Below are 23,586 nucleotides of genomic sequence, written 5' to 3'. Positions count from 1 at the left end.
AACAGAGTCCAAAGTCCACACTTACACTATGTATACTCACAGGAACCTGGCACGAAAATTTTTAACCATTAGTTTACACAGTAACCGGACAATAAATCGTTGGGAGACGTCAACAGAGTCCAAAGTCCACACTTACACTATGTATTTTTAACCATTAGTATGCATATATATATATATATATATATATATATATATATATATATATGTATACTGTTAGTTTAAAAAAAATAGTGCCAGGTCCCTGTGTGTATTACTGATGTGTTGTAAATTCGTCATGTGTTAAGTGAGATACACACTGACTATGATCACATCAATACCGGTACTGTAGTACCCTACATATATCCTATACATACATCATCTCCTAGACAAATCAAGGTATAGTCGACATAAAACATACAATAAAAGTCTTCTTACAAAATCTACTATGAACATTACTTATATAATATTATGTATCAATGTATATACAAATGTATACGCTCTGGATACAAATACACTGTTACCCTTTTCCAATATAAGTCTTCCTGAGTATTTAAGTTTGCTAGAAGTTTACAATTAATTCACCCACAAGTAAACATATGATGAAACCACAAATCTCCCTATACAATTATATAATAAGACACAACAAGCCGACCCCAGTATATATACATTAATGTACGTACTAATGGTTCACCTGGAATATCAAGCCCTTTCTATCAATACACTATACAGCGACGTATCATTAGTAGGAACAATATATATTTAAGAGAGCTCTCTTTTAATCATTCTATATATCTCTACGGTAGCACTTATATGCAGAGGTGTATTTTTCACGTAATTACATTACCATACAGATATATGTAATATTGTTGGAGAGGGCTTGATATAAGTTGAAATATAACTTGTGCCCAATCCTTTTGTTTCAATAAAATATGTTTAAACTAAAAAAAACATACAGATCCGCATCATTGTTAAAGCTGTGTTTTGAAGACGCGCGTGCGTATTTGTTTGGTGTCATAAACATGGTCGAAAACTAATATAAACCTCATTGTACATATTCTTATAACCACCCGTGATTTTACTGTATTTGTTCCGTTCCAATAAATCAATCGATCCGCCAATAACTCAATTAACCATTAAACAGATTTTCACTAGAAGCAACTGAAGCAGTGTATATATGATCATATACTAAAAAGACAAAGAGCTTGTTACATAGGAAGACTTTCCTGATTACGATGACTCTGATAGGAAATGATGATGAGACGGGAAATGAAAGCTCTATAGTTACGTGTATGTTGAGGATGTGGAGTATATGTTAAAGTGCAGTGATATACTTTGTAACATGTGATCACTGTATGACACTTATATCCAAGTATTGTTTGTCTTAAGTATATCAAAACGGTCTATTGATTCAGCCTCATCTAGTGAGTGTAAAGCACGCGCATCAAGGTCAATAGTCCAAGTCGCCACGGTATACATCTTAATCATCACACTATACCTAGTAATAATAATAACTTGTAAATTAATCTAAATATCTCACCGTGGGGAATCAGAACGGTACCTGGTATGGATATATATAAATATACGTACCAAACTATTATACTTTATAACACTGGTCTACATTGCGTATGGTTCCACGTGTAATTTACTTTCAGAGTGATGTATTTGATCCATGAGGTATCGCTCCAGTATTTCCTCCTGTATTGTTTTTATATCATAAACGATCTTATGTATTGGTGAAGTCAGTCTATGATGAACTTTATCAACAAGCTGAATCATATAGAATAATTAACTGGGCAAAATTAGTAAAACAATTATTATGTACGTATGGTTTTGGTTATGTTTGGTTATTAACTTGTATACTGTAAATTTTAGATACCCCGAACAACACCACGTAAACTGACTTATTTTGATTGTATAAGTATATATCAGAGTTACATCTAGCTAGCTACACCATGTGGATGTAACGTTTTCAACGACAAAGTTTAATACAGTATTCTGAAAGATCTGACTTATTATATCAATTAAGTCACCAGTAACACAGTGGAACATTGACTCCAAACCCGACTTGTTGATGTTTACTTCAGCGGCTGTTGACAATTGACAATAACAAAATGCATGATTTCCTATTTGACCCCAAAACATCTTTTGTGATTCTATTTATTTATATGTTTACACTTTTTGGGGGACGGAAAAAATCCATGCACGTGTTGTTTAATTTTCCGATGACCTTGACCGACATGGAGGATATCCCGAATGAATTGACAGATCTAGCGAATACGCCACAGTAAACAAAATCATTACTAAGAAGTGACGTCATACCTAGCTCTGGGTATATATAGAAGATCGCGCACTCAGAATTGCATCAGTTCAACAGAATCTCTTAACTCGTCGTACAGATGACACCAAGTATACGTTGTGCTTATTTCTAAATAAGAAGTTTTTTTTATTTGTTAATCATGGGGAAGACTGGAATGGAGAAATCTACTACGGCTACCACCTCGCCGGGCAGTATTATGAAGAGCGACAAAGGGTGAGAGAATATTTTCTCTTCAAGCATAACTTTTTCTTCATTCCTCATAGTTCATTTATATTTCAAAGTAATGCAACAAATTCGTTTTAAATCATGAAAAATATTTGTATGTGTGAATCTATTTTTCTTTAAATTTCCGTCGTTTGTTAGGCCTTTATAGTATACAGTCAAGCGTAAACAGCTGATATTTGTTTACGTGCCGCATTGGAGGCGTCGTCCCTCTCAACCAATCAAAACGCACAATTTTGACACACCTCTAGAATCTTCTATAAATAGTTCATGGGGGTGAACAACCTGGTAAATAACCAGATCTAATCCATGTGCTCCGTTAAACAATCATAACCAGATAGTCAGTTATCCATTAATGAACGATAACAAAGAAAATCCCGATAGAGTTTCACTTATGTAAGTGGAAAATTTTAAACTAGACCTAATTAGTGTATTAGCTGTCCGGTGTTACCACAGTTTCATACTGGGCATAATATACATGTATGGTACAGATTAATTATGTGGCCTTGTTTATTTCTCCATTTGAGGTTCAAAACGTATATTGTAAGTTATTTTAGTGTTAAAATAAAATGCTTTTACTCATTACATAAAACATATCTCAAAAATAACAGAAAACATATTGCATCATTTGTGCGTCACATACAGGTATAGGGCGTTGTCCTTGTCAACCTATCAGATGCAACGAAATGTCTCTATTATGACGTACCCACTCTGCGCGAAGGTTCTCGGAGTTTCATTATTTGATGAGTACGCAACATGTCTTACGAAAAAAAGACAACATTGCGGCTCAGTCTTTCTTATTTTTTTTCGATTTCACATAAATGAGTATGCACGATGACTGATAAAGTTATGCATGTACCTTTACATATTATTAGCCTTTGTGAGCTACATGTACATGTGGTTTTAAGCGTTTGGGTTTGCATATTGTTTTAATGCTATTATGCGTGGCAAATTTATCTTATTAGAAGGTCAGATTGGTCTCTTATGATTAAAGAAATAACTAAATAAAACAGGTCAAACATGACATGTCTCTGGTAGTTACACTATCTCGTGTACTCCACAGGCGCACGCATTTTTGTTTTATTAAAGATTTAAAGGGACTATTCAGTCTAAGAGAACATTAAAATTTGTATATATATCGGGAAAAATCCAGTTCTAATGGAAATTAGATCAGTCGGTTTTACTGTAATATGCCTGAAAAGCACATAGTTGTGACATGTGTGTAGATGTTCAAACTCGCTCGCTGTCCGCCATTACACATTGTGGTCGAACTTCTTGTATGCCGAACCCTGTCCCTTGCTCGTAGAGTAATGCAACTTTTGTCTAGAACTGCTCAAATCGCTCTGAGAGGAGTGTGTTTACTTTATTAGGTGAATTGTCTTGCCTAAAAATCATTTTATCACCTTTTCAGTGGTTATGAAGTTTATTTGTTTAACACGCGTGACTTTGGCTCGGGTTTAGGTACAGCGTCCATGTTGTACCTGCTTAATCGTATTGATCAACGATTTGATATTTCAACGATATTAATTAAAATACTAAACTATGACGTGGAATTTGTCAATATTTTATGTTATATGTTCCATAAGAAATGTAGAACAATACATTAATGCCATATTTTGCTTCTTGGTTATGTAAAAGAATTAGCCTGAGTGAATTGTCTCTTTAATTATATATGTCTTGGTAGAATTCTATAAAATCAAGGCTGGTAAGTCGGTCACGTACCCTACGGCACCCACTTCTTTAAGCGATTAAAAAGCACATCCTGTTCACAGAATAGGCGGATATTTTTTTCTGACATAACCCGGCGCCTTACGTGTCTAGTAACAATGACAGCAAAATTTGAAGCGTAAGTCATATGCACATCGAGATCTACATTATTATACATTTGGTCTAGGCCTAACACAGGTACTTAACACATCATTAGTATCATCTTCGGTGCCATAACACACACATATTTCTTTAACACCTACGGGTGTAATACTGGCTGGTCTAGAGCTATACACTCATGCCGCCTGAGGCTGTATTGCATGACTACCCATGCAATAAAGCCTTGTGACGTCACGGCGTCAACAAAATTTCCATTTCCTCGGTAAAATTTTAACTTTTTTTCACAAACTTGACTGGTTTTACTATAAAAGATGCAAACAATGGATTTTTTGTTGAAAATATCACGTAATATGAAAAATTGACTTTCAGCCGTGGATTTCTTCGAATTTATTTCAAAATGGCGGGATATCATAGTTGTAAAATTGCAATAAAACGTCGAGATATGAAAGAAAAATACTCTTACATAAGTGGATATGAAGGATAGGGATATTCTACCCTCGGGATCACAGAATGTTGCAAAACCCTCGGCAAGCCTCTGGTTTTATTACATTTTGTGACCCTCGAATAGAATATCCCTATCCTTCATATCTACATATGAAAGAGTCTTATGATATATACCAAGTATACTATTATATCGAAGTTGCTTAGGATTATTTCTGTGATTTACATAACACTACGTTGTGTATAATGTATCGTCTGCTTGACTTATAAACTTGAGTCACTATAATATTTCACCGTAACTGCTCCTAAACAACTTTATAATATGATTATGACTATGTATGCAGTTGGGAATTTCAGAAGTAAATATTAAAATTTGTCTACATCGGACATATGCATGTAGACTAATTTTAATGTTTTAATTTTTTGGGAACGAGCTTTATATAAGTTGTACAACTTGTACCCAATCCCATTGTACATTTGGCAATAAATACTGTTTAAATCCTGCTATATGTGTATAATGTGTGTACTTCGCGCTAATTCTAGGAAATAAGTTATGCATTCAGCACACACACAATACACAAGCACTGACAAGACTTATATTTTTCAACAGGATTTTAAAATTTTCTTCTATCGGATTAAAAGTATTTCATTTTTGGAATGATTTAGATACGATCGAGTGTTCCGTTATGTAGTACGTACATGAACGTATATTTCCATTCTACTTTCATTTTCCCGTTTAATCTATGGGCAATATCTGGCTACGAACTCCAATCTGGTCAAGCGTATGAATATCTAACGTTTCCGCCGCGTCACTGACAATGTATTTAATGTATACTTACGCCTATACATAACGGTCAAATAATTTCAAAAGTGGTTTTAAAGTTGTGTAGTCTATGAAATCTAATAGTATTATCGTGTTGACAAAATCACTTGTATTAAAAAAAACGTCATCGCATAATTTTCATTTGTTCGCTTGTTTCAAACCGTTTTGTGTTGAACTATATTCAGAAGTTGATGCTATTGCTGTTCCGTCTATTGAACTTGGTGACGTCAACACTAGCGCAAGCGGGAAATTTAAAGGATATACGTGTGTAGTTTTGAATTCGAATGATCGTAATGGAAATATAAGTGATAAACTGTTACCAGATTGGACATACAGTTGATATGAAGCCCATCCGTCCGAAAGATAAATATTCATGGCGCCCTAACGGGCGCCATTCTATTTATCTTCCTTCCGGATGGGCTTCATATTAACTGTGTGTCTAATCTGGCAACATTTTATTGCTTAAATACAACTGGTGGTCTCGGGGGTCATCTCATTTACATAGATATGTAGCATTTACAATATAAGCAAAACATGATATATAAAGTTGTATTTGAGATATAGAGAGGGCTATTTTAAAACCAGTATGCTCCTCAAAGTGATAATTTCACCTCCTAATATACTACTATTTTAAATTCTATCCCTCCGATAAAGACGATAGAAGTTCTAAACCACTGTTCATAACTTTCAACTTACATGTAGTATGTAATACGCTATCGCAAATTTACTTCCTATCTATAGGAACCAGGGAGTGGTATGTCAGGTTTTTAACGCATTTTTTTTCTATATTTAAAGATATGTTCTGTATCAAGTTCAAGTTCTTTACAGACATTTTCTGAGTGTTGGCGTGGAATTGGTTTTTTTTTTTTCATTTAAAAAATCTACATAAGTTGCGGCTTGTTAAAATCGCAACCCAATTCTCTATGGGGGAAAACTGCGGAAATATGTAGAAATATACAGATTCCGCGGCAAATCAATTTCACTGTTTGATGGTATGTTGTTTAGCACAAAACATCAATGCAGGGCGCTAGAATTGTACCTTCTATCCCCATAGATTGAATTTAAAAGGTGACTGTATCCTAAAAAAGTGCAAGACGCCCATGCAGGGCGTTAAAATTTTATCCGCGGTCCCCATTGAATAATTTTGAGAGACGGCTGTATTTGGGATCTTATCCTTTCTCTTCTTCCTAAAATATTCCCAAACATCTCCATTGACACCACCATCAAAAGGAATGAAGAACAAGAATTCCACTATTACAATGAGTAACAACAAAAACATACTACAGTCTCCCAAAACACGCACGACTTGCAATTTGAAATTTGGAGGACTAAAATTGGGCAATGGTTGTAATCTAAATTCATACATATACAGACAAAAACATGACGCCAAAATTGTCACATTTTGCGTTACATTGACTTTATCTGTAGATAAGGGATCTTAAGAGTTATAATAAATGTGATAAAATGTATAAATTAACGTTGTGTACAATGTATGTCAGTTTTTACAATATATATAGTTACTAGTGCTTAAACTGCATATGCTTTATGTAAGACTATAAGGCAAAAAAAAAAAATATATGCATGTTTCAGATTACATGACTGAAAAAATAGGGTAGGTCGGTCGGGATTTTTATTTTTTTTTTTTATTTTTATTTTAAGTTTTAGGAGGGATAGAGGAGGGGTTGAGTGGCTTTATTACTGCATTACAAAGTAATTCAATAATACATGTCATTTGTTTTTCAGGCTTAAGGTTGGCTAGAAGTCTTTTATTTCTCATTACCATAAGCTATGCGTAAAAAATTAAGTTGAAAAAGTGTGATAAAATAGCTAGGGTCGGAAGTAAAAACTACGATAGGTAGGGGTACCTGAAACATACATATTTTTTGGGGCCCAAACAGTCAGAAACATTATAAAATATGTACAGAATAATATCAAAATCTTGATAATAAATCATTAAAATGCATCGAAAATCCTGAAAAATTACGGTATTTTTAGATATCAAATTATAAACTGCAGAAACAACTTCAAAATGTCTTATTGGAAGTTTAACATAAAAAATGCATGTGTTTCCATTTCTTTGGCATAAGTATCTATATAGTATTTAACATTTTCTAGTCGGAAGAAAAAGTGCTATGGGTAATTTTCATCTGCACCTATTATTAGAGTGGTGTACCGGAAGTGAACTCTTTGAGTCGGTGAGGTGTGGTTGGCCTAGAAAAATAGACAGTGGTTGGGTCCGCACGTGAACACCTACCCCTTCTCCATACATTCCTCACCATGGTTGGTTTCCGGAGTTTTCTGAGGTAATTTCTACTTGTTCTTTCTTCTGAATTCATTTCTTCTATTTCAAACGTATTTTTACACGTTATCGCGATCAGCTGAGAGAGAAAGCGTACACAAATGACTATAAATTTAGTAAGAAAACGTGCTGTTGCTCCGGATTTTACAGTTCTCAAGCTTTTTTATGGTATTTGCTTTTGTAGCGGTATTTCGGGGTTATTTGTGTTGTACATATGGGTTTTATGCTATGTCAAAACTTCAATGCTATAGTTGCATTGCCTTCATCATCAATTTTTTAAAAGCAATTTATTTATACTCCTGTGTACCGGTACAAAACTGCATAGGCCTAATCAGCTGATAATACTAAATCAAGCTAAATAACTGTCTACTAAAAACTATACAAAAGTTTACATTGAATGAATTTATCAAAGTTGACAGTCTTTATAAATACATATGTATATAACAATAATGAATAATGTTTAATTTGACTTTATTTTTAATTTTACATAAAAAATAAAAACTGAATAATTCAAGCAATATCTCATAGAATTACTGGTAAGGTGAAGCCATTAAAATAAGTTACAATGTATATTTTGGGATAAAACCTATATATGATAAAAATTGAGATAACAAGTAATCTTGTGAAATTGATACCATGTAAGTAATGTAAGTTTTAGCCTGTAGTTTTTAGTGTCCTTGACCACCAGATAAGTGAGATAAAGTCACCATATATACGATCTGCTTGACACACATTCTCACTAATTGACTTGCCAGGCATAATTCACAGTAATAATATAATGAATCAATTTCTGTATCTATAATATGTACACTGTACAATGATACTTAAACAGGGGAAACAAAGGATGACGATGGTGGTGTTTCACAGTATTAAGTCTTTCAGGCATCAATGCCCTCTTATTGTTGGAAAATTAATAATTGATTATGAAAATTCACTCAGTAGAGACGCATTGATTTTTCAGTCCCTTTTAAAGAGGCAGCATTGATGCACTGTACAACATGCTGTTATTCAGTGGACTGCCACGAGACATTATGTAGGCATGAATGATCCTTTGTATGGGTGTAAATATGTGAAAATCTGACCTAAAATTTAACGTCTACACAAGTTTTAACCTTGACGTGACATGTACACTAAGGTGGACATGATACCACCATGGCCATCCTCAGGTAGTCCTGCCTTACCAGAGATAAGCTTGAGCTATTACCTCAAGCATTGTTAGATTAATATTGACTTGTGTAAAGTTTGGAACCTGTACAACTGAATGGTAAAGCTAACAGCACTTTATTATAGACAGTTCCTGATAAGACAGCTAGTTGTGATCAGCTGTTTCATGTCCTACCATGTAGGTGACCCAAGTTTTGTGAATTAAATGATGAATCATCATTTAAAATTTTCCATAGATTTATTGTTTCTGTATACTGCAGGCCATAGTCATCATCAGACTTTATTACTATATATATGTACTAGTTTGTAAATTAAGCGTGCAATGCCTCAGCTACAACAATTAGTCTAGGAATCAGCCTATTCATTTGATCAGACAGTATGATATGTTATGTGAATACACAGACTACATGTATGCAATCAAATATTTCTGGTTAATATGTATATATTTGGACTGAAATTAGTACCTAGTAAATTAAGTATCATGTTGTAGTTATTATGTATGCACATAACTTTGTTTGACACCTTGCTTTAATGTGAACATTATTAGTTAAAAATTCCTTTAAGTAGTTTTCAGCTGTATAAATTTCACATTAAAATGTGCCATCAAATGAATTGAAAATGTACAAATTTTAGAGTATCTGATTTTATAAAAAAGCTGCTGAAGCAATATTATTTAAAAATGTACAAAAGAATAGAGAGTTTTAAAATATGGTGAATATTTCACACCGAGAAGGTTTACTGGGTTTACTAGTATAACTGTGTATACATATAAAAGGCATATAGAAATTTGGAGTTTTGCACCCCTGAATGATTTTACTACCTTTCAATAATGAAGAAGAATTCATTCTAGAACTCAATTGACAATAAAGTCTCGTGAGTTCTCCTGAACATAAAAAGGAAGATTAAAAGAGTTACTGTCCATTTAGAGAACTATTATATACAACATATAATCATATAAGCTGGAATACAGAATAAGTTTTAAATACAGTCAGGCCAAATTTGAGTTTGTATTCAAATTTTATATGAAATTGCGTGTGTATACATGTACAAGATGCATGTGCATGTATATACAGATCTATAAATATAGGTAAATATGACGTAGATGTTTGTTAATTTCTGTGTTTTTGCCGTCCTAGTTAATGTTTTTATTTGTGCTTCATGAAATGTAGTTTTTAATTTGTTTATGTACAACATCCTTCATGTTTCAGTTTATACAAGAATTTTAACATATTTCAGTGACAGTGTGATTAAAATGCTAAAAAGATTATGGAGGAAATTTGATCCAATATATGTAATCTATAGCTATAATGTTAACATTTAGAGGCAATACCATATAAATACAGACACCCAACAGTGAGCAGTTTGTATGTAAATATAGATATTTGAGAATCTGTGTAAATAGGTTTAGGTTAGTAATTAGCAAACCTCATCTTGATAGCAATCTTGACCTCTGAAACAGTTGTTTATATATACTGTTTGGTGCATATAGGTTACAATGGCCAATAAATGAAAACAAACACAATGTGATATTTAGATGTTATTTTCTCTAAATACAACACTTCTTTGTCTAAGTTTTAAGCATTTCACCTTCATACTTGAACATTGATTTAAGGACTCAAGCTCCCTGGACATATTTCTTTCCCAATATTTTTATGCATAAAATATACTGATAGATTTTTTTTGAACAGTTGTATACAGCCCCAAATAGTACCTGCACAAATTGCACTTCAGGTGCACAATATTTATTCTTGGTATCAAAATTTAATTTACGAAATATTATACATGTATGCAATCAGATGTGTGATATTTTTTTGTTTTTGTCATTAGGGATATAGTTTTAGGATATGTATCTTTACAAAATTCTAGCCATTCATTGCTAAAAGATTATGGCAATACTGTTTGCCTTAATCTGTTCGTTCTCTCACAATGCTATGCACTAGTAAACAACTGTGTTATGTAATACTTTTAATAGCTACTATGACACGTCATCCACTAATCTGCCCTAAGTCTGCCTTCAGGGTACTATTTGTATTTTGTTTGGGTCATATCATATTATGTAATATCATCATTTATATAATAATCATGATACATAAACTACATAACAACAGGTATGACAATGACTTGACCAAACAATTTATTGTTACACTGGTTTATATAGGAAAGTGAACAATTTGGAACATATAACCTAATGACAACTTTTTAGATTGATTGAGAATGCATGCATGTTTAAAGATTAATTAAGTTGAAAGTTCATCCATGTTCTACAGCACCAGATTATATCAGGACATATTTAACCATGTCCATAAATGATCTCGAGTTGGGTCAAATAATTATAACCATGCAGTTGACAGCAGAGATGTGCTGCAGTCTTGCCACATTTCATTTGTTAGAGTTTAATTATAGCATGGTCAATATATTGTCAAGTAAAGTATAACACTAGTATTTGGTAGCTCTTTCTTATAACTTTATACTTAAAATAAAATGCAGTTTAACTGATTGGAGTATAATCTTTCATTGTCCATAAAACTAAATTTGATGGATATAAATAGAATTTTGATGTCACCCAGTATTTCATTCTGTAATTATTTATATATTAAAGGTGGCAATATTTAAACTATAAAAAACTACAGACACCACATGTGTACAGGTCGCTATATAATATATACAGACTATTAAACTGCTGAATAAATTAATAATGTACTACAGTTGTTACAGTTCTTCATACTGCGTTCCCAGGGGCATTGGGTGCGTCCAATAATAAGTATTTCCATGCAATTACATTGTATTGATTTTGGCTGATCAAATAGCGTTTGTTTTTAGTTAAATTTCTATTTGGAGAACTGGCATGGACATATTGTAAATTTCCTCAACCTGACATTTTAATTGAACAGTTTACCAGGAAGGTTTTTTCTTCTATTTGTATTGGCAATACAGTATTAAACTGAAGCAATATCCACATACTTGGTACATAGTTACAGGTAAAGAAGTGTAACCTCGAAAATTAGTGTTGTAAAGATTTTATTAACATAATCCCATCTACTTCCAGTGTGAAGTTTGCCTCCCGGCTGATAAAGGAAACCACATCCTTCCCGAAAACCAGAAGTGGTTACCACTCATTGCCAAACATCCTCTATGGAAAGTGGAACAACCTCCCGAGGAAAGTCCAGTCGTACGTGGATCATAATATCCGACTATGTCAGCCTTCCTCTATCCACATCTGTGATGGATCTGAAGAGGAAAACAATCTCCTACTCTACCTCCTACAGAAGGACGGCATGATCAAACCCCTCCCCAAGATGGACAACTGGTGAGTGCAGGTGTCAAATCTCAAACTGGATACAAGTTCTTAAACAGCTCAATTACTTTATCTCAAATTATAATAATAAAGTATTCTGCAAATTTTCCAGAGTAGCCTTATAACATATCTCTGATTTGTAGATTATATTTTTAATTAACATTACTTTGGGTCTTTGTTGAAATAAGTAAGTGTACTTACTTTGAAAATAAGAAATTGTCTATATTTGGAGAAATTTAAAAATTACTTAATTGGGAAGCTGGAAAATATTTTAAGTCTAACATTCTGTAAGAACAAGATGCTTGAGTTCATTATCTAAATAATACTGATGCCAGTTTGAGTTCTTTATGTACAGACAAGATTGCAGTAAGCTCTCATTCATATTAAAACTCTGTCATTTATATTAAGAGTTACCTCCCTTACAGCTGGCTGGCCAGAACCGACCCAGCTGATGTTGCTCGGGTAGAAAAATTGACGTACATGTCAACTGATAGTGAGCGGGAAAGTGTTCCAGTTCATAAAGAGGGAATTTCTGGCACATTGGGAAACTGGATCAGTCCGGATAACCTGGAAGTGGAAATGGAACAACGATTCCCAGGCTGTATGAAAGGTAAGTTTTATAGTCTCGAACCTTTCTGACCACTGTGTCTGTTACCTTTTATTGCGAACTTTATACATCTGTTTTGGATATGCTAAATTTGTTTGTAGTCATTTATAAATCTTTTATATTAAATGAAGGGTAAAATGTAGGGTCTGCAGTTCTGGAGAAGGGATGTTGAGGAAAACGAAATGCATGTTTATATTATGTTAGTGAGTGTATAAGGTTTGATTTTTCAGACTCACTGGCTTATGTGATTTTTCATAAAACATTTCATATGCCATGTGTAACTCAAGTTTCATAATGATTAACATGTTATTGTTAGCAATGGGATAAAAGATGATACCACCTTTCCACAAATTTCTGTTAATTCCTCAGGAAGGACAATGTATGTGATTCCATTCAGCATGGGACCAATCGGCTCTCCTCTGTCAAAGATTGGGATTGAGCTTACAGACTCAGCCTACGTTGTTGCGAGTATGCGAATCATGACCCGTGTGGGATCTAAGGTGCTGCAAACTCTTGGCGACACAGACTTTGTCAAATGTCTACATTCCGTCGGCAGGCCCCTACCTCTAACAGGTAAAACTAAGGATCATAATCCTGCTCAGATATAATTTCTGTTATAAATTTATAAAACTGGCATAGTGAATACAGAAAGTTAAAATCCTTCATTTTTAAAACATTGGTGAATTGATGTTATTTTCTCAAAATATATGTTCTAATACAAGAGAAAAAGTAATTGTATTTGAGTTATCTCCCTTCTACTTTCAGAATCTCTTAAGAACAACTGGCCATGTGATCCCAAGAAAACGATCATTGCACATCTACCAGCTAGGAATGAAATTTGCTCATTTGGCAGCGGCTACGGTGGTAATTCACTACTCGGCAAAAAATGTTTCGCTCTTCGTCTTGGCTCTATCCTCGCTAAAAGAGAAGGCTGGCTCGCAGAGCACATGTTGGTAAGTTCAAAGACTCCAATCTAGAAAAATACCTAAATTAATTAGTGGTAATGATTAGACCTAGTGTCATTCAATAATCTGTCAGTTTAAAACTCGTGTTTTCTTGCTTCTAAGTTCAGATGAACACTATCATCTGACTCATCTCTCTCTACCATTGCTTAGATAACCCAAGTTCAAGATCAGATGACGTTACAAAATCATTGTAAGGCTTTAATGGCCCCATGCATGGACTTAACTGAAACCTAGAACAGTGCAATATAACATTTTAGAATGAATTAAGATTTGATATTCCAATGTAAGCTTTTGATGTTTATACCTGTCTCAATATCATTAACGGTGTCTCCTTTTAGGTATGAATATTTTCTGTATTTTCACGTTATTTCCTCCATACCTATAGATCTTGGGGATTGAGAACCCTCAAGGTGAGAAGAAATACATTGCAGCAGCATTCCCAAGTGCCTGTGGGAAAACAAACCTAGCCATGATGAACCCTTCTCTCCCGGGCTACAAGATTACATGTGTTGGGGACGACATCGCGTGGATGAGATTTGACAAAGATGGGCGACTGAGGGCTATCAATCCAGAGGCTGGCTTCTTTGGGGTAGCTCCAGGTCAGCTTTGAAATTAAATTATTAGGTTTTGATATCAGACAGCATTATGCTAGCAATTTACTTTCCACTTGTGTGAAAAATATACTTCAAAACTTTAAAATTGCATTGTGTTTTTGGTGCAATAACTTTACATTTCTCAAGTATTTTTTATACCAAGTTCACACTTCAAAATTTCATATTTTGACGAGGAGATATTTAATAGATATACATTATTGTTGCAATTTTAGGAACCTCAATGAAAACAAATCCAAATGCCATGGAGACTGTGCAGCGAAACACTGTTTTCACAAACGTAGCAGAAACGTCGGATGGTGGTGTATACTGGGAAGGAATGGAGAGCGAGATGGATAAGGACACATCTATAACATCCTGGCTCAATGTAGACAATTGGTCTCCCGAGCTAGGTGGCAATGCAGCTCACCCAAACTCACGGTATGTTAGAGACTCTATGATTGGTCAATGGAGAGGACCTATATAGGGTTTGCCTGTTGTCTAATCCATTTATCAATACAATAATATAATATCTTTCTCTGTAATTCCTGTATAACTTTTATTGTTTAATAAAATATTTTGAAATGAAATGATCGATCAATCAGTGATTAGTACTTGAAATCTAATGCTTGAAACTTTTGGGGGAATAAATTTCAATTATTCAGTAAAGGGAGACAAATATGTTGTTTTGAATTTATCTGTGTTCACTGGTGTCAATATACTGTAAGACTTGAATTTATACTGTAATAACGCTGATTACTTTACACATAGGTTCTGTACCCCTGCTGCCCAATGCCCCATTATGGACCCTGCCTGGGAGAGCCCCGAGGGAGTCCCCATTGATGCTATCATTTTTGGAGGAAGGCGTCCAGAAGGTATGTACTCCAGCAATTTGAGCAAAATTGTTCTTAGTTTCGAAATTAAGTGGAATTTAGCTTGATCTTTTTGGATATTTGATCTTTTATACTTAGTAATTTTCAAAAAAAAAAATATCTGGAAAAAAAAGGAAGTGAATATTAACATAGGTGAAAAAAATTCCTACAATCAAATAATATATTTGCATATTAGCTGGTATGTAAAATTAATCAAGAACTGTTTAATGTAGTTCTATTAACGTATGTTAATTCTGTAGGAGTACCTCTTGTGTATGAGGCTTTAAACTGGCAGCATGGTGTTTACATCGGAGCATCAATGAGATCGGAAGCTACCGCAGCTGCAGAACATAAAAGTAAGTAATTTGTTGTTCTTATGCATTAATACAAATGTAAGAATGAATAAAATAATTAGTTGTTTTATCTAAACGAAGCTTTAAACACTCCTTTGATCAAATTATCAGAGACATACATACAAAGGGAGATAACTCTATTTGAATGGCCAAGGACAAATTAGATTGTCAACTGATCACAGTAACATTTAGTAGTGGAAAAAGAAAACTCCATCAAAATGATATTGTCAAAAAACTACCATGTTTTCATGATTTCAATAGGTTAATTATGATAATAAGTATAATAAATTTTCTCACACCTGTTGTGTTTTATAGATATATTTATCTAAATAGTAACAATTCCAATACACGCATTTAACAGCTTTACATGTGATGCTACAGAACTGTAAAATTTTTGATGTGTGAAATCATTACTTAACTTTTTGTTTCCAGGTAAGGTCATCATGCATGACCCGTTTGCCATGCGTCCATTCTTTGGTTACAACTTCGGACATTACCTGAAGCATTGGTTAAGTTTCCAGGAGAAACCTGATCTTCAGCTGCCAAAGATCTACCATGTCAACTGGTTTAGAAAAAACTCAGAAGGTAAATTCATCTGGCCAGGATTCGGGGAAAATGCTCGTGTATTAGACTGGATCTTCCGTCGTATCAACGGAGAGGACTGCGCCAAAATGTCTGCAGTCGGATATGTCCCAAAGGAGGGCTCAATTAACATGGAAGGTTTGAATGAGAAAGTGGACATGGAAGAATTGTTTCGCCTTCCCAAGGAAAGCTGGTTGCAGGAAATTGTAGACGTTGAGAAATATTTTGATGAGCAGGTTCACGAGGACCTCCCAGCAGAGATCATGACGGAGCTACGGAATCTGGAAGAACGAGTGAAAACCATGTTATAACTGCCATAGGTTTCCATAGTGACCCTATGCAATGAATGAACTATGGTTTTCTGTGTTTTCTATGGTTGTTTTATGTCTAAAGACTTACTTAGCATAAACCAATATTGGAGAGAGGTGATGTCACCTTGGGAAATCTTCACAAGAAACAGTAGCAGCTATTTCATTGTATAGATTTTATTTTCATGTATAATCCATGTTGACAATCATCAGAGATTGTGAAGGTTACCTATATTTCCTGTAGTGTTAGAGTACTCAGGGCATTTATATGTATAGGGTGTCTTATTGCACTAGGTGTCATATTGTACAGGGTGTCATAATGTTAAGGTGTGTTGACACTAATGGGTTTTAGATTCAGGTAATGGACTCAATTGTGGGGTCTTTAGAATTATGAGAATCTTGATAACTATTTTTGGGATATCATTGAAGTATATTTTATCTTGCTCGTGAAATTTCTCTTCTCTGTCATCAAATTAATCCATGTTTATAAACTTATTATTTAATAGGTTATATTCCCTAATTCAGACCAGAACTGATCTGAGTTGAATGATTAGAGAGATTTAATTTTAAATAATGATGAAGAACTGGAATGAATTTGCCGTATCACCCTAGATATCTTAAATCAGTATTATAAGCTTTTATATACTTTTTTTTGTGTTACCTACCACGTATATTAATACGGATCAGTATAATTTGAATAACTTGATCACTTATCAGCGTTGTCTTTCTGCATCTTTATTTCATGTTCAACATTTCCAGCCTTAGGAATGCAAGGTTTTAAATGTTTCTTTAGGAATTATTTAACTTTTAAATTTATGTCAATCATCATGAAGATATTTAATTCATTTTTATTGTGAGAGATACAATCATGCACAACTCCGATATTAATTATTCAATTTGTTTTGTTTCAAATATCATAATAACAGTCGAGTTAAAAAAAGATGTACTGCAGGATGATTATTTTTGGTTTATTTTTGAATCATATGAAAAGAAATGAAGAAAATGACAAATGTATGGAAACACTTTATTTATTCCAAGTTAATATTTTAATGTTGTTTCATTTGTTCAATTATTATGTCCAATTATTGTAAAGATAAGGAGTCAAAATATATTATTTTCATTGGAAGTTCATAAATACTTCCTTATGTGATATTTTGTACTGTTTTATATACAGGAATACTTTTATCTCTATGATTTCATTAAATTTTATTATGCACAAAGGTCCAAATATTTTTGTTTCTTTTGTCATTTAATTGTTTAAAAGCTTCTATATATATCAATCTTGTTAAATTCAGGTTATGTAAAGTATTCATTTTGTTTAAAAAGAAAATAATTTTACATTTTCATTTTTGTTAATTTTTATTGTACTTCTTGCAATTGTTTAAAATTGTGATTATTCTTTTCTTGTTAATCTTCATAAAAGTATATACCCCAATCCTAATCATCAATGTTAGTATGTGTTTATCCTACGGCAAAACCAAAGTCTGTGTAGTTAGTTTAATTATTATCCTTTAAATGTGTTGATTGTATGTGTTATGAAAGGTGTTTAGACTTGGTAACTCATTTACCTCTGAAGACATTTAGACTCTCCTGAATCAAGGACTAGAACAGTCCATAATGAAATGTCGGGGGTGAATGAGTTGATGGTTATTTCATTATGATAATTATTTATGGCAGTAACACAAGCTTTTGATTTTATTGAAGTGATTCATATTTCGATATTGAACATGAACATTATTTGGTACCAAAATATGTGTTAAAAGATTGTACAACGAACACCAGAGGTAACTCATTTTCTAATTGTTGGTTAAACCACAAATGAAGCAGTTGGTCATTGATGTTAAACATATAATTTATTCTAATTAAATAATCCTTGTATTAATTAGTGTAAGGTAAATACATTTGTCAGACAATTTAAATAAGTAACATTCAATTATGGAAAATAGATTTCACTTTGTGTTTGGAATGTTATTGGTACTATGTATCGTCCGACGTGAATACATGAAATTTTCCTGTCTTGATGTTAAAATAACGGTTATATTTGTGGTTTACTTTCCTTCACATTTTTTTTTTCATTTGATTGCCATATTTTGTTAAAAAGTGTTTCATTTTATTATGTTGCTGACATTGCCATGAAACTTTGCAATTTTCTATTTAACATTTTCCCTCCTGGATGAAATTGTAACATTTTTTATAAGATTGATTGCTAATTATATTAATTATGCAATAATATATATATTTGATTGACTATATTGTGATGATTATGTGAGGAATGATTGTTGTAATTTTGTGGAATCATTTATGGCTGTGATGTAGATACTGAAATCCAAGGGTAAATATACTGCTCTGTATATATTTTTAATTTCCATATTCAGATCTCAGATTTATTTTTAATGTGTTCATTACTGAGCTACGCCATATATCATATGAAAACTATTCTTCATTTTTACATATAACTATTAATAGATTTTGGATTCACTTTATGTTCATTCTTGTACATATTCAACAATTTCAACTCAATCATAAAATTTTGTATTCGTCATCTAAATTAAATTTATTTAAGATTTTTTGAATTATTTCAAAAAAGAAAAGGATGTCAAATTTGATCTGAAGGTTAGAATTTGCCTTTATATAAGTATATATACAAGTTTATTTTTGATGTATGTTTTTGTTACAATAATCATGATAACACCAGATAATCACATTGAACATCTTTATCACATGCCATTCATTCAGATTTCTCGGTAATCTTTGATCTGAGTTTTTTTTTATCAAATTGTATAAAGTTTTCTCCCTTAATGATATAAATTTTCTCTGTTCAATATGGTGTGTTTGTGTGGCTGCAAGGTCTGTGAGGATGAACGACTCACACATTGATATCTTGTTCAAGCTTGAAATGTGCAAAATAAACAGCAATATAATAATGATCTTTTAAATGATTTTTTTTTTAAATTTTGCAATATCGGGAGAAATTTATGCAAGGGTTCAGATGTGAGGTGAATCAATTTGCTGAACTGGATTTTGGGTGCAATTTGATGTTGTGGCTGTTATTTTCATTTCAAGATTTATAAAATTTCAAAATTGTGATTACTGAAATTTTACACTGCCTTGTATGAGTATAAGTGTTTTTATCTGTGTAGTGACAAAAAAGAAACTAAATCTTATGTCTTAATTTGTATAGTTTTTAGTTTGTTTTAATTTTAGGTAAGCATATTCCTAATATATTGGCAGATTGCTTGAAAGCTGACAATTGATACATACTAGTTGTCAATGATCGTTAGATAGTCAAGGTCTTACAAGACAAGTTATATTTAAAGGGGGAGAATATTAGTTTGGGTTTTTGGATTTTTTTTTTCATTTCCAATTACAGTTGTAGACATGTAAGTAGCCCTGTACTTAGATTATGCCAATGAGGAAAAATGGCAAAGTGTTTATAAAATTGATTTTATCTGGAAGCTAATCACTGAAATTATGGTCCCAACATTGTATCTTAGCATATAAAATATTCACACCAACTACATCTTGCCATGATATTGTGATAAACTTGAAATGTTTCCTCAAAGATATCGGGAAATTGAATTGGTGCAATTGACAAGTAATCAGCAAAAGGGAGTTTGTGATATAAAGGGGGACAACTCCAGAGTTGATAATTTTTTGTATTGCTCATGGATGTGAAAGTATATTTTGCAATATTATTGGATGGCATATATATAACTTTACAATTTTAAACAGAAAAAAGAAGAAATTAAAAATAATTTCAAGTGTATATTCTGTTTTTCTTGTCATTTGGACCTGTTCCAGTATCTGCAATTTAATGTGATTAAAATATACATGTATATCCTTATTTCTCACTCCTTACATAAAGACCTTAACCAGAGATATATTGTATGTACGATATATTGAGGGTCAAAGAAGTAATATCAACAGCATTTTCCAGATGACACGGGATCCAGTCAAACGTAAGTCTGTTGGATACGAATTACTTTAAATGGTAAATATGGGACAAGGAAGTAATTCCAACCGTGTGGACAAAACAAAATTGTCAAATTTTCGAGGCGATCTGCCCCTTTATCAAGACATACAAAACGAACACGATTACATAAAAGTACACGAACAGTAATGCGGGACAAAGTAGACAAATATTAAACTATATAGCACAATGGAGCGCAATTTACCCTTCGACAAGTGGCAGCCGAATATAAAATATATTAATATACATGTACTATAAATATGTGTGTGTGGATATCAGAGCTAAAAACTCCACAGGTCTAAAGGTGCATATAAATATAAAAACAAGGTAAATTTATAATTTGTTAATCTGCAGGATTAAAGATAATACGGATGTGAAAACATGTTGACTTGGTAAGCTGTGAGTCATGTTCACATCAGATTGTATTTGTATACAAAAAATTAGCATGATCTCCCTAACGTAATGCCGACAGAGAAAGCCAGATATATATACATGTAAATTGTAATTATACATGACTTCGGACAGGACAAGCTTGTTGTACCAAACGACAGCCTTGAATTAAAGCAAATAATTTTGAGTATGACAAGTACAGTCAATATGAAACGATATTCGCCAATTAAAGTGAGAAATTGTCTTCAGAAAATCTAGCATTCCGCATTAGTATATCAAAACGTAAAATCGTCAACATCAAATTATGTTTACAAACAAAGCCATCTGTACTAGGCGGACCAATACACATCACTAACGCATAACTCCGCAACGTAATCCTAACGAGAGTTCAAGGCATTTTCTGCAATTTCATTTCAAGCATCCGTTAAGAAGAATTATTAGTGACAGCAGGACACAGAGTTTTGTTATTAAAGCAAATTAAGCCATTTGAGCAGGGGTATTCAACTTTCTGAACGACCATCATGGTTGGTTGGTGAGGTGATCTGCCAAGCTAGATGCAGCATCATAAGGGTGGGTCGTGTACGACTTTGACCTTAATTAGATAAACAATACATGTGTGTGCTGTCTTTAATTCCAGACTCCATAACCTTTGGGTAGAGACAAAGACGAGCATACTATTCCTCACAAAGCTATGAACCTTGACCCATGTTTTACAACCTACAAATAAATGAAAGCCATTAGCAGAGAAGGCAGCAATGCTATCAGATGATATTGACAACTTGATCTGGAATCCTGATAATATAAATAGACTAAAATCATAAACATATATTTGTATCATAATACATGCAGAATCATATAATCATGTATTATACATATTTCTGCTAAAGGTAGCGGAAGGGCAAGTTGGTTCCTTACGTACATTCACTCCAGCTGGAACTGAGTCACTGAAAGTTCGAGGATCTACAGCTCATGTTTCAACATTGCGTATGTGTGTGTTTGGGAAATTATGGTTTCAGCAGTCTTAGCAATATACTTTCAAATTGTTGAAACCTATTTGAAATTGATAGTTGGTTATTTTAATGCCAACATCGTAAGTTAAACTGTTGTTTTATTGCAATTATTAGTTGCCAGTGTTTGTTGCTTGTACTGTAACTGAATTCTAGTTTGAAATTGGAAAACGATAGCAATGCTTACAATTTCGAAAATGGATGACATTTTCATATATGAGTCAGGTGCAAAATTTGAAAGTGATAAAAATAACTGTAGCTTAGCTCATGGAGTATCAGTTACTTTAGCATTCAGATACCGTTTGAAATTAATTAGCAGTTTTCCGATATACTTTTCAATTTTATATAATTTACAAGAGCTAGGGATAATTAGTTTTCATTAAGTAGCTAGTAAAAATCGGAAAGATATGATGTGTACAGCTGTTACATGTGTTCACAACTTCACATATTATTTATTAATTTTTCAAACCAGAGAACTTTGAATTCTAATAAATTGTCATGGAGTTGATTTAAATGCCATTTTGAGCAGTTGACTATATCTGTATAAAGCCGTAGTCTCAAACTCTCAAATATTTACGTTATGTTTAAAGTGCAAAAACAATCAAAACCAAATTAACAGTACCCTGTCGAACCACAATATTTGAAATACATGTAAATATTTAATGTATTTTAAAAACAATAATAAAAAACAAATCTTGAAATTAGGCGTCAAGAAGGGTTCTGTTTTAAGGACTGCTTATTTGAAGTCTTCATTGCGTCGCGATTTCGTAATTTGAATTCGTGATAGGATGAATTAATTATCCTGTTTACATTCCTAGTAAACATTTGGCAATAAAAGGCGAATAAATTTTGGATTGTAATATTTCTCTTCTACCAGGCAGTTTCTTCTTCCTACAACGTCTTTCTGAACACCACCCCACATACGTTTGGCGCGGAGTTTAACATTCGCTCATGTAAAAAAAAAAGGTTTGTAGAGTGTGTTTTTGGCGAGATGCTTTGACAAAATATCCATTATTATAAGGAGACACGAGTACTGTGCGCAATATGCGTCTCGAATGACTGGCTATTAATAGAACGTTAAAGCCTCTTAATAATTATGTAGCCTCATATATTGTAATCATTATGTTTTTGAAAGCATAAACGTACATTCTAAAAACTGAACATCAATGTTTCTAATTAATTTATCGTTATTTTTTTTCGATAAATATATTTCAAAAACACCGCACAATCAACAAAACACCCAAACAAGAATGTTGTGTGATACGGACAAAAAGTTATCGCGCAATTTGGTTTGATCTACAATTTTGTATATCGATTCACAATAGCTTAAACAATTTAAGGATGATCTTACCTGTATGCGATGTCTTTCTTGCAATGAGTATGTGTTTTCAAGGATTTTTACATTAACCCTGGGTTCAACCTGTCAGAGACTCTTGATGGCCTTTCGGCCTCCTGTATAAACCTTTCAACCCCAAAGCATTTTGGAGGTTATTAAATGATATTGGAGGTAATTCAAATGAACAAAACGTTGATATTAAAATTGAGGAACTATATGATTATTTTAAAAATCTTAAT

The 23,586-nt window shown here is 33.0% G+C and overlaps 1 protein-coding gene across 2 annotated transcripts; it reads left to right on the top strand.

Annotated features, from left to right (window-relative positions):
• Positions 1-2,326: 2,326 nt before the first annotated feature.
• Positions 2,327-20,410, top strand: LOC138315771 (phosphoenolpyruvate carboxykinase, cytosolic [GTP]-like). Of its 2 annotated transcripts, XM_069257026.1 has the most exons (11): positions 2,353-2,509; positions 7,773-7,912; positions 12,119-12,379; positions 12,793-12,977; positions 13,344-13,547; positions 13,740-13,927; positions 14,325-14,538; positions 14,766-14,970; positions 15,301-15,404; positions 15,662-15,757; positions 16,187-20,410. In XM_069257026.1, exons 2-11 carry the CDS (start codon positions 7,887-7,889, stop codon positions 16,645-16,647), a joined length of 1,944 nt encoding a protein of 647 aa, XP_069113127.1. In that variant the 5' UTR covers positions 2,353-2,509; positions 7,773-7,886; the 3' UTR covers positions 16,648-20,410. The 2 variants fall into 2 exon arrangements, with proteins under 2 accessions (XP_069113126.1, XP_069113127.1); XM_069257025.1 differs by lacking the exon at positions 7,773-7,912 and having other exon boundaries at positions 2,327-2,509.
• The last annotated feature ends 3,176 nt before the right edge of the window (positions 20,411-23,586 follow it).

This window comes from Argopecten irradians, chromosome 2, assembly GCF_041381155.1.
Source record: "Argopecten irradians isolate NY chromosome 2, Ai_NY, whole genome shotgun sequence".
Classification (NCBI taxonomy): Eukaryota; Metazoa; Mollusca; class Bivalvia; order Pectinida; family Pectinidae; genus Argopecten; species Argopecten irradians.
This window is presented reverse-complemented; position numbering and strand designations above follow the sequence as displayed.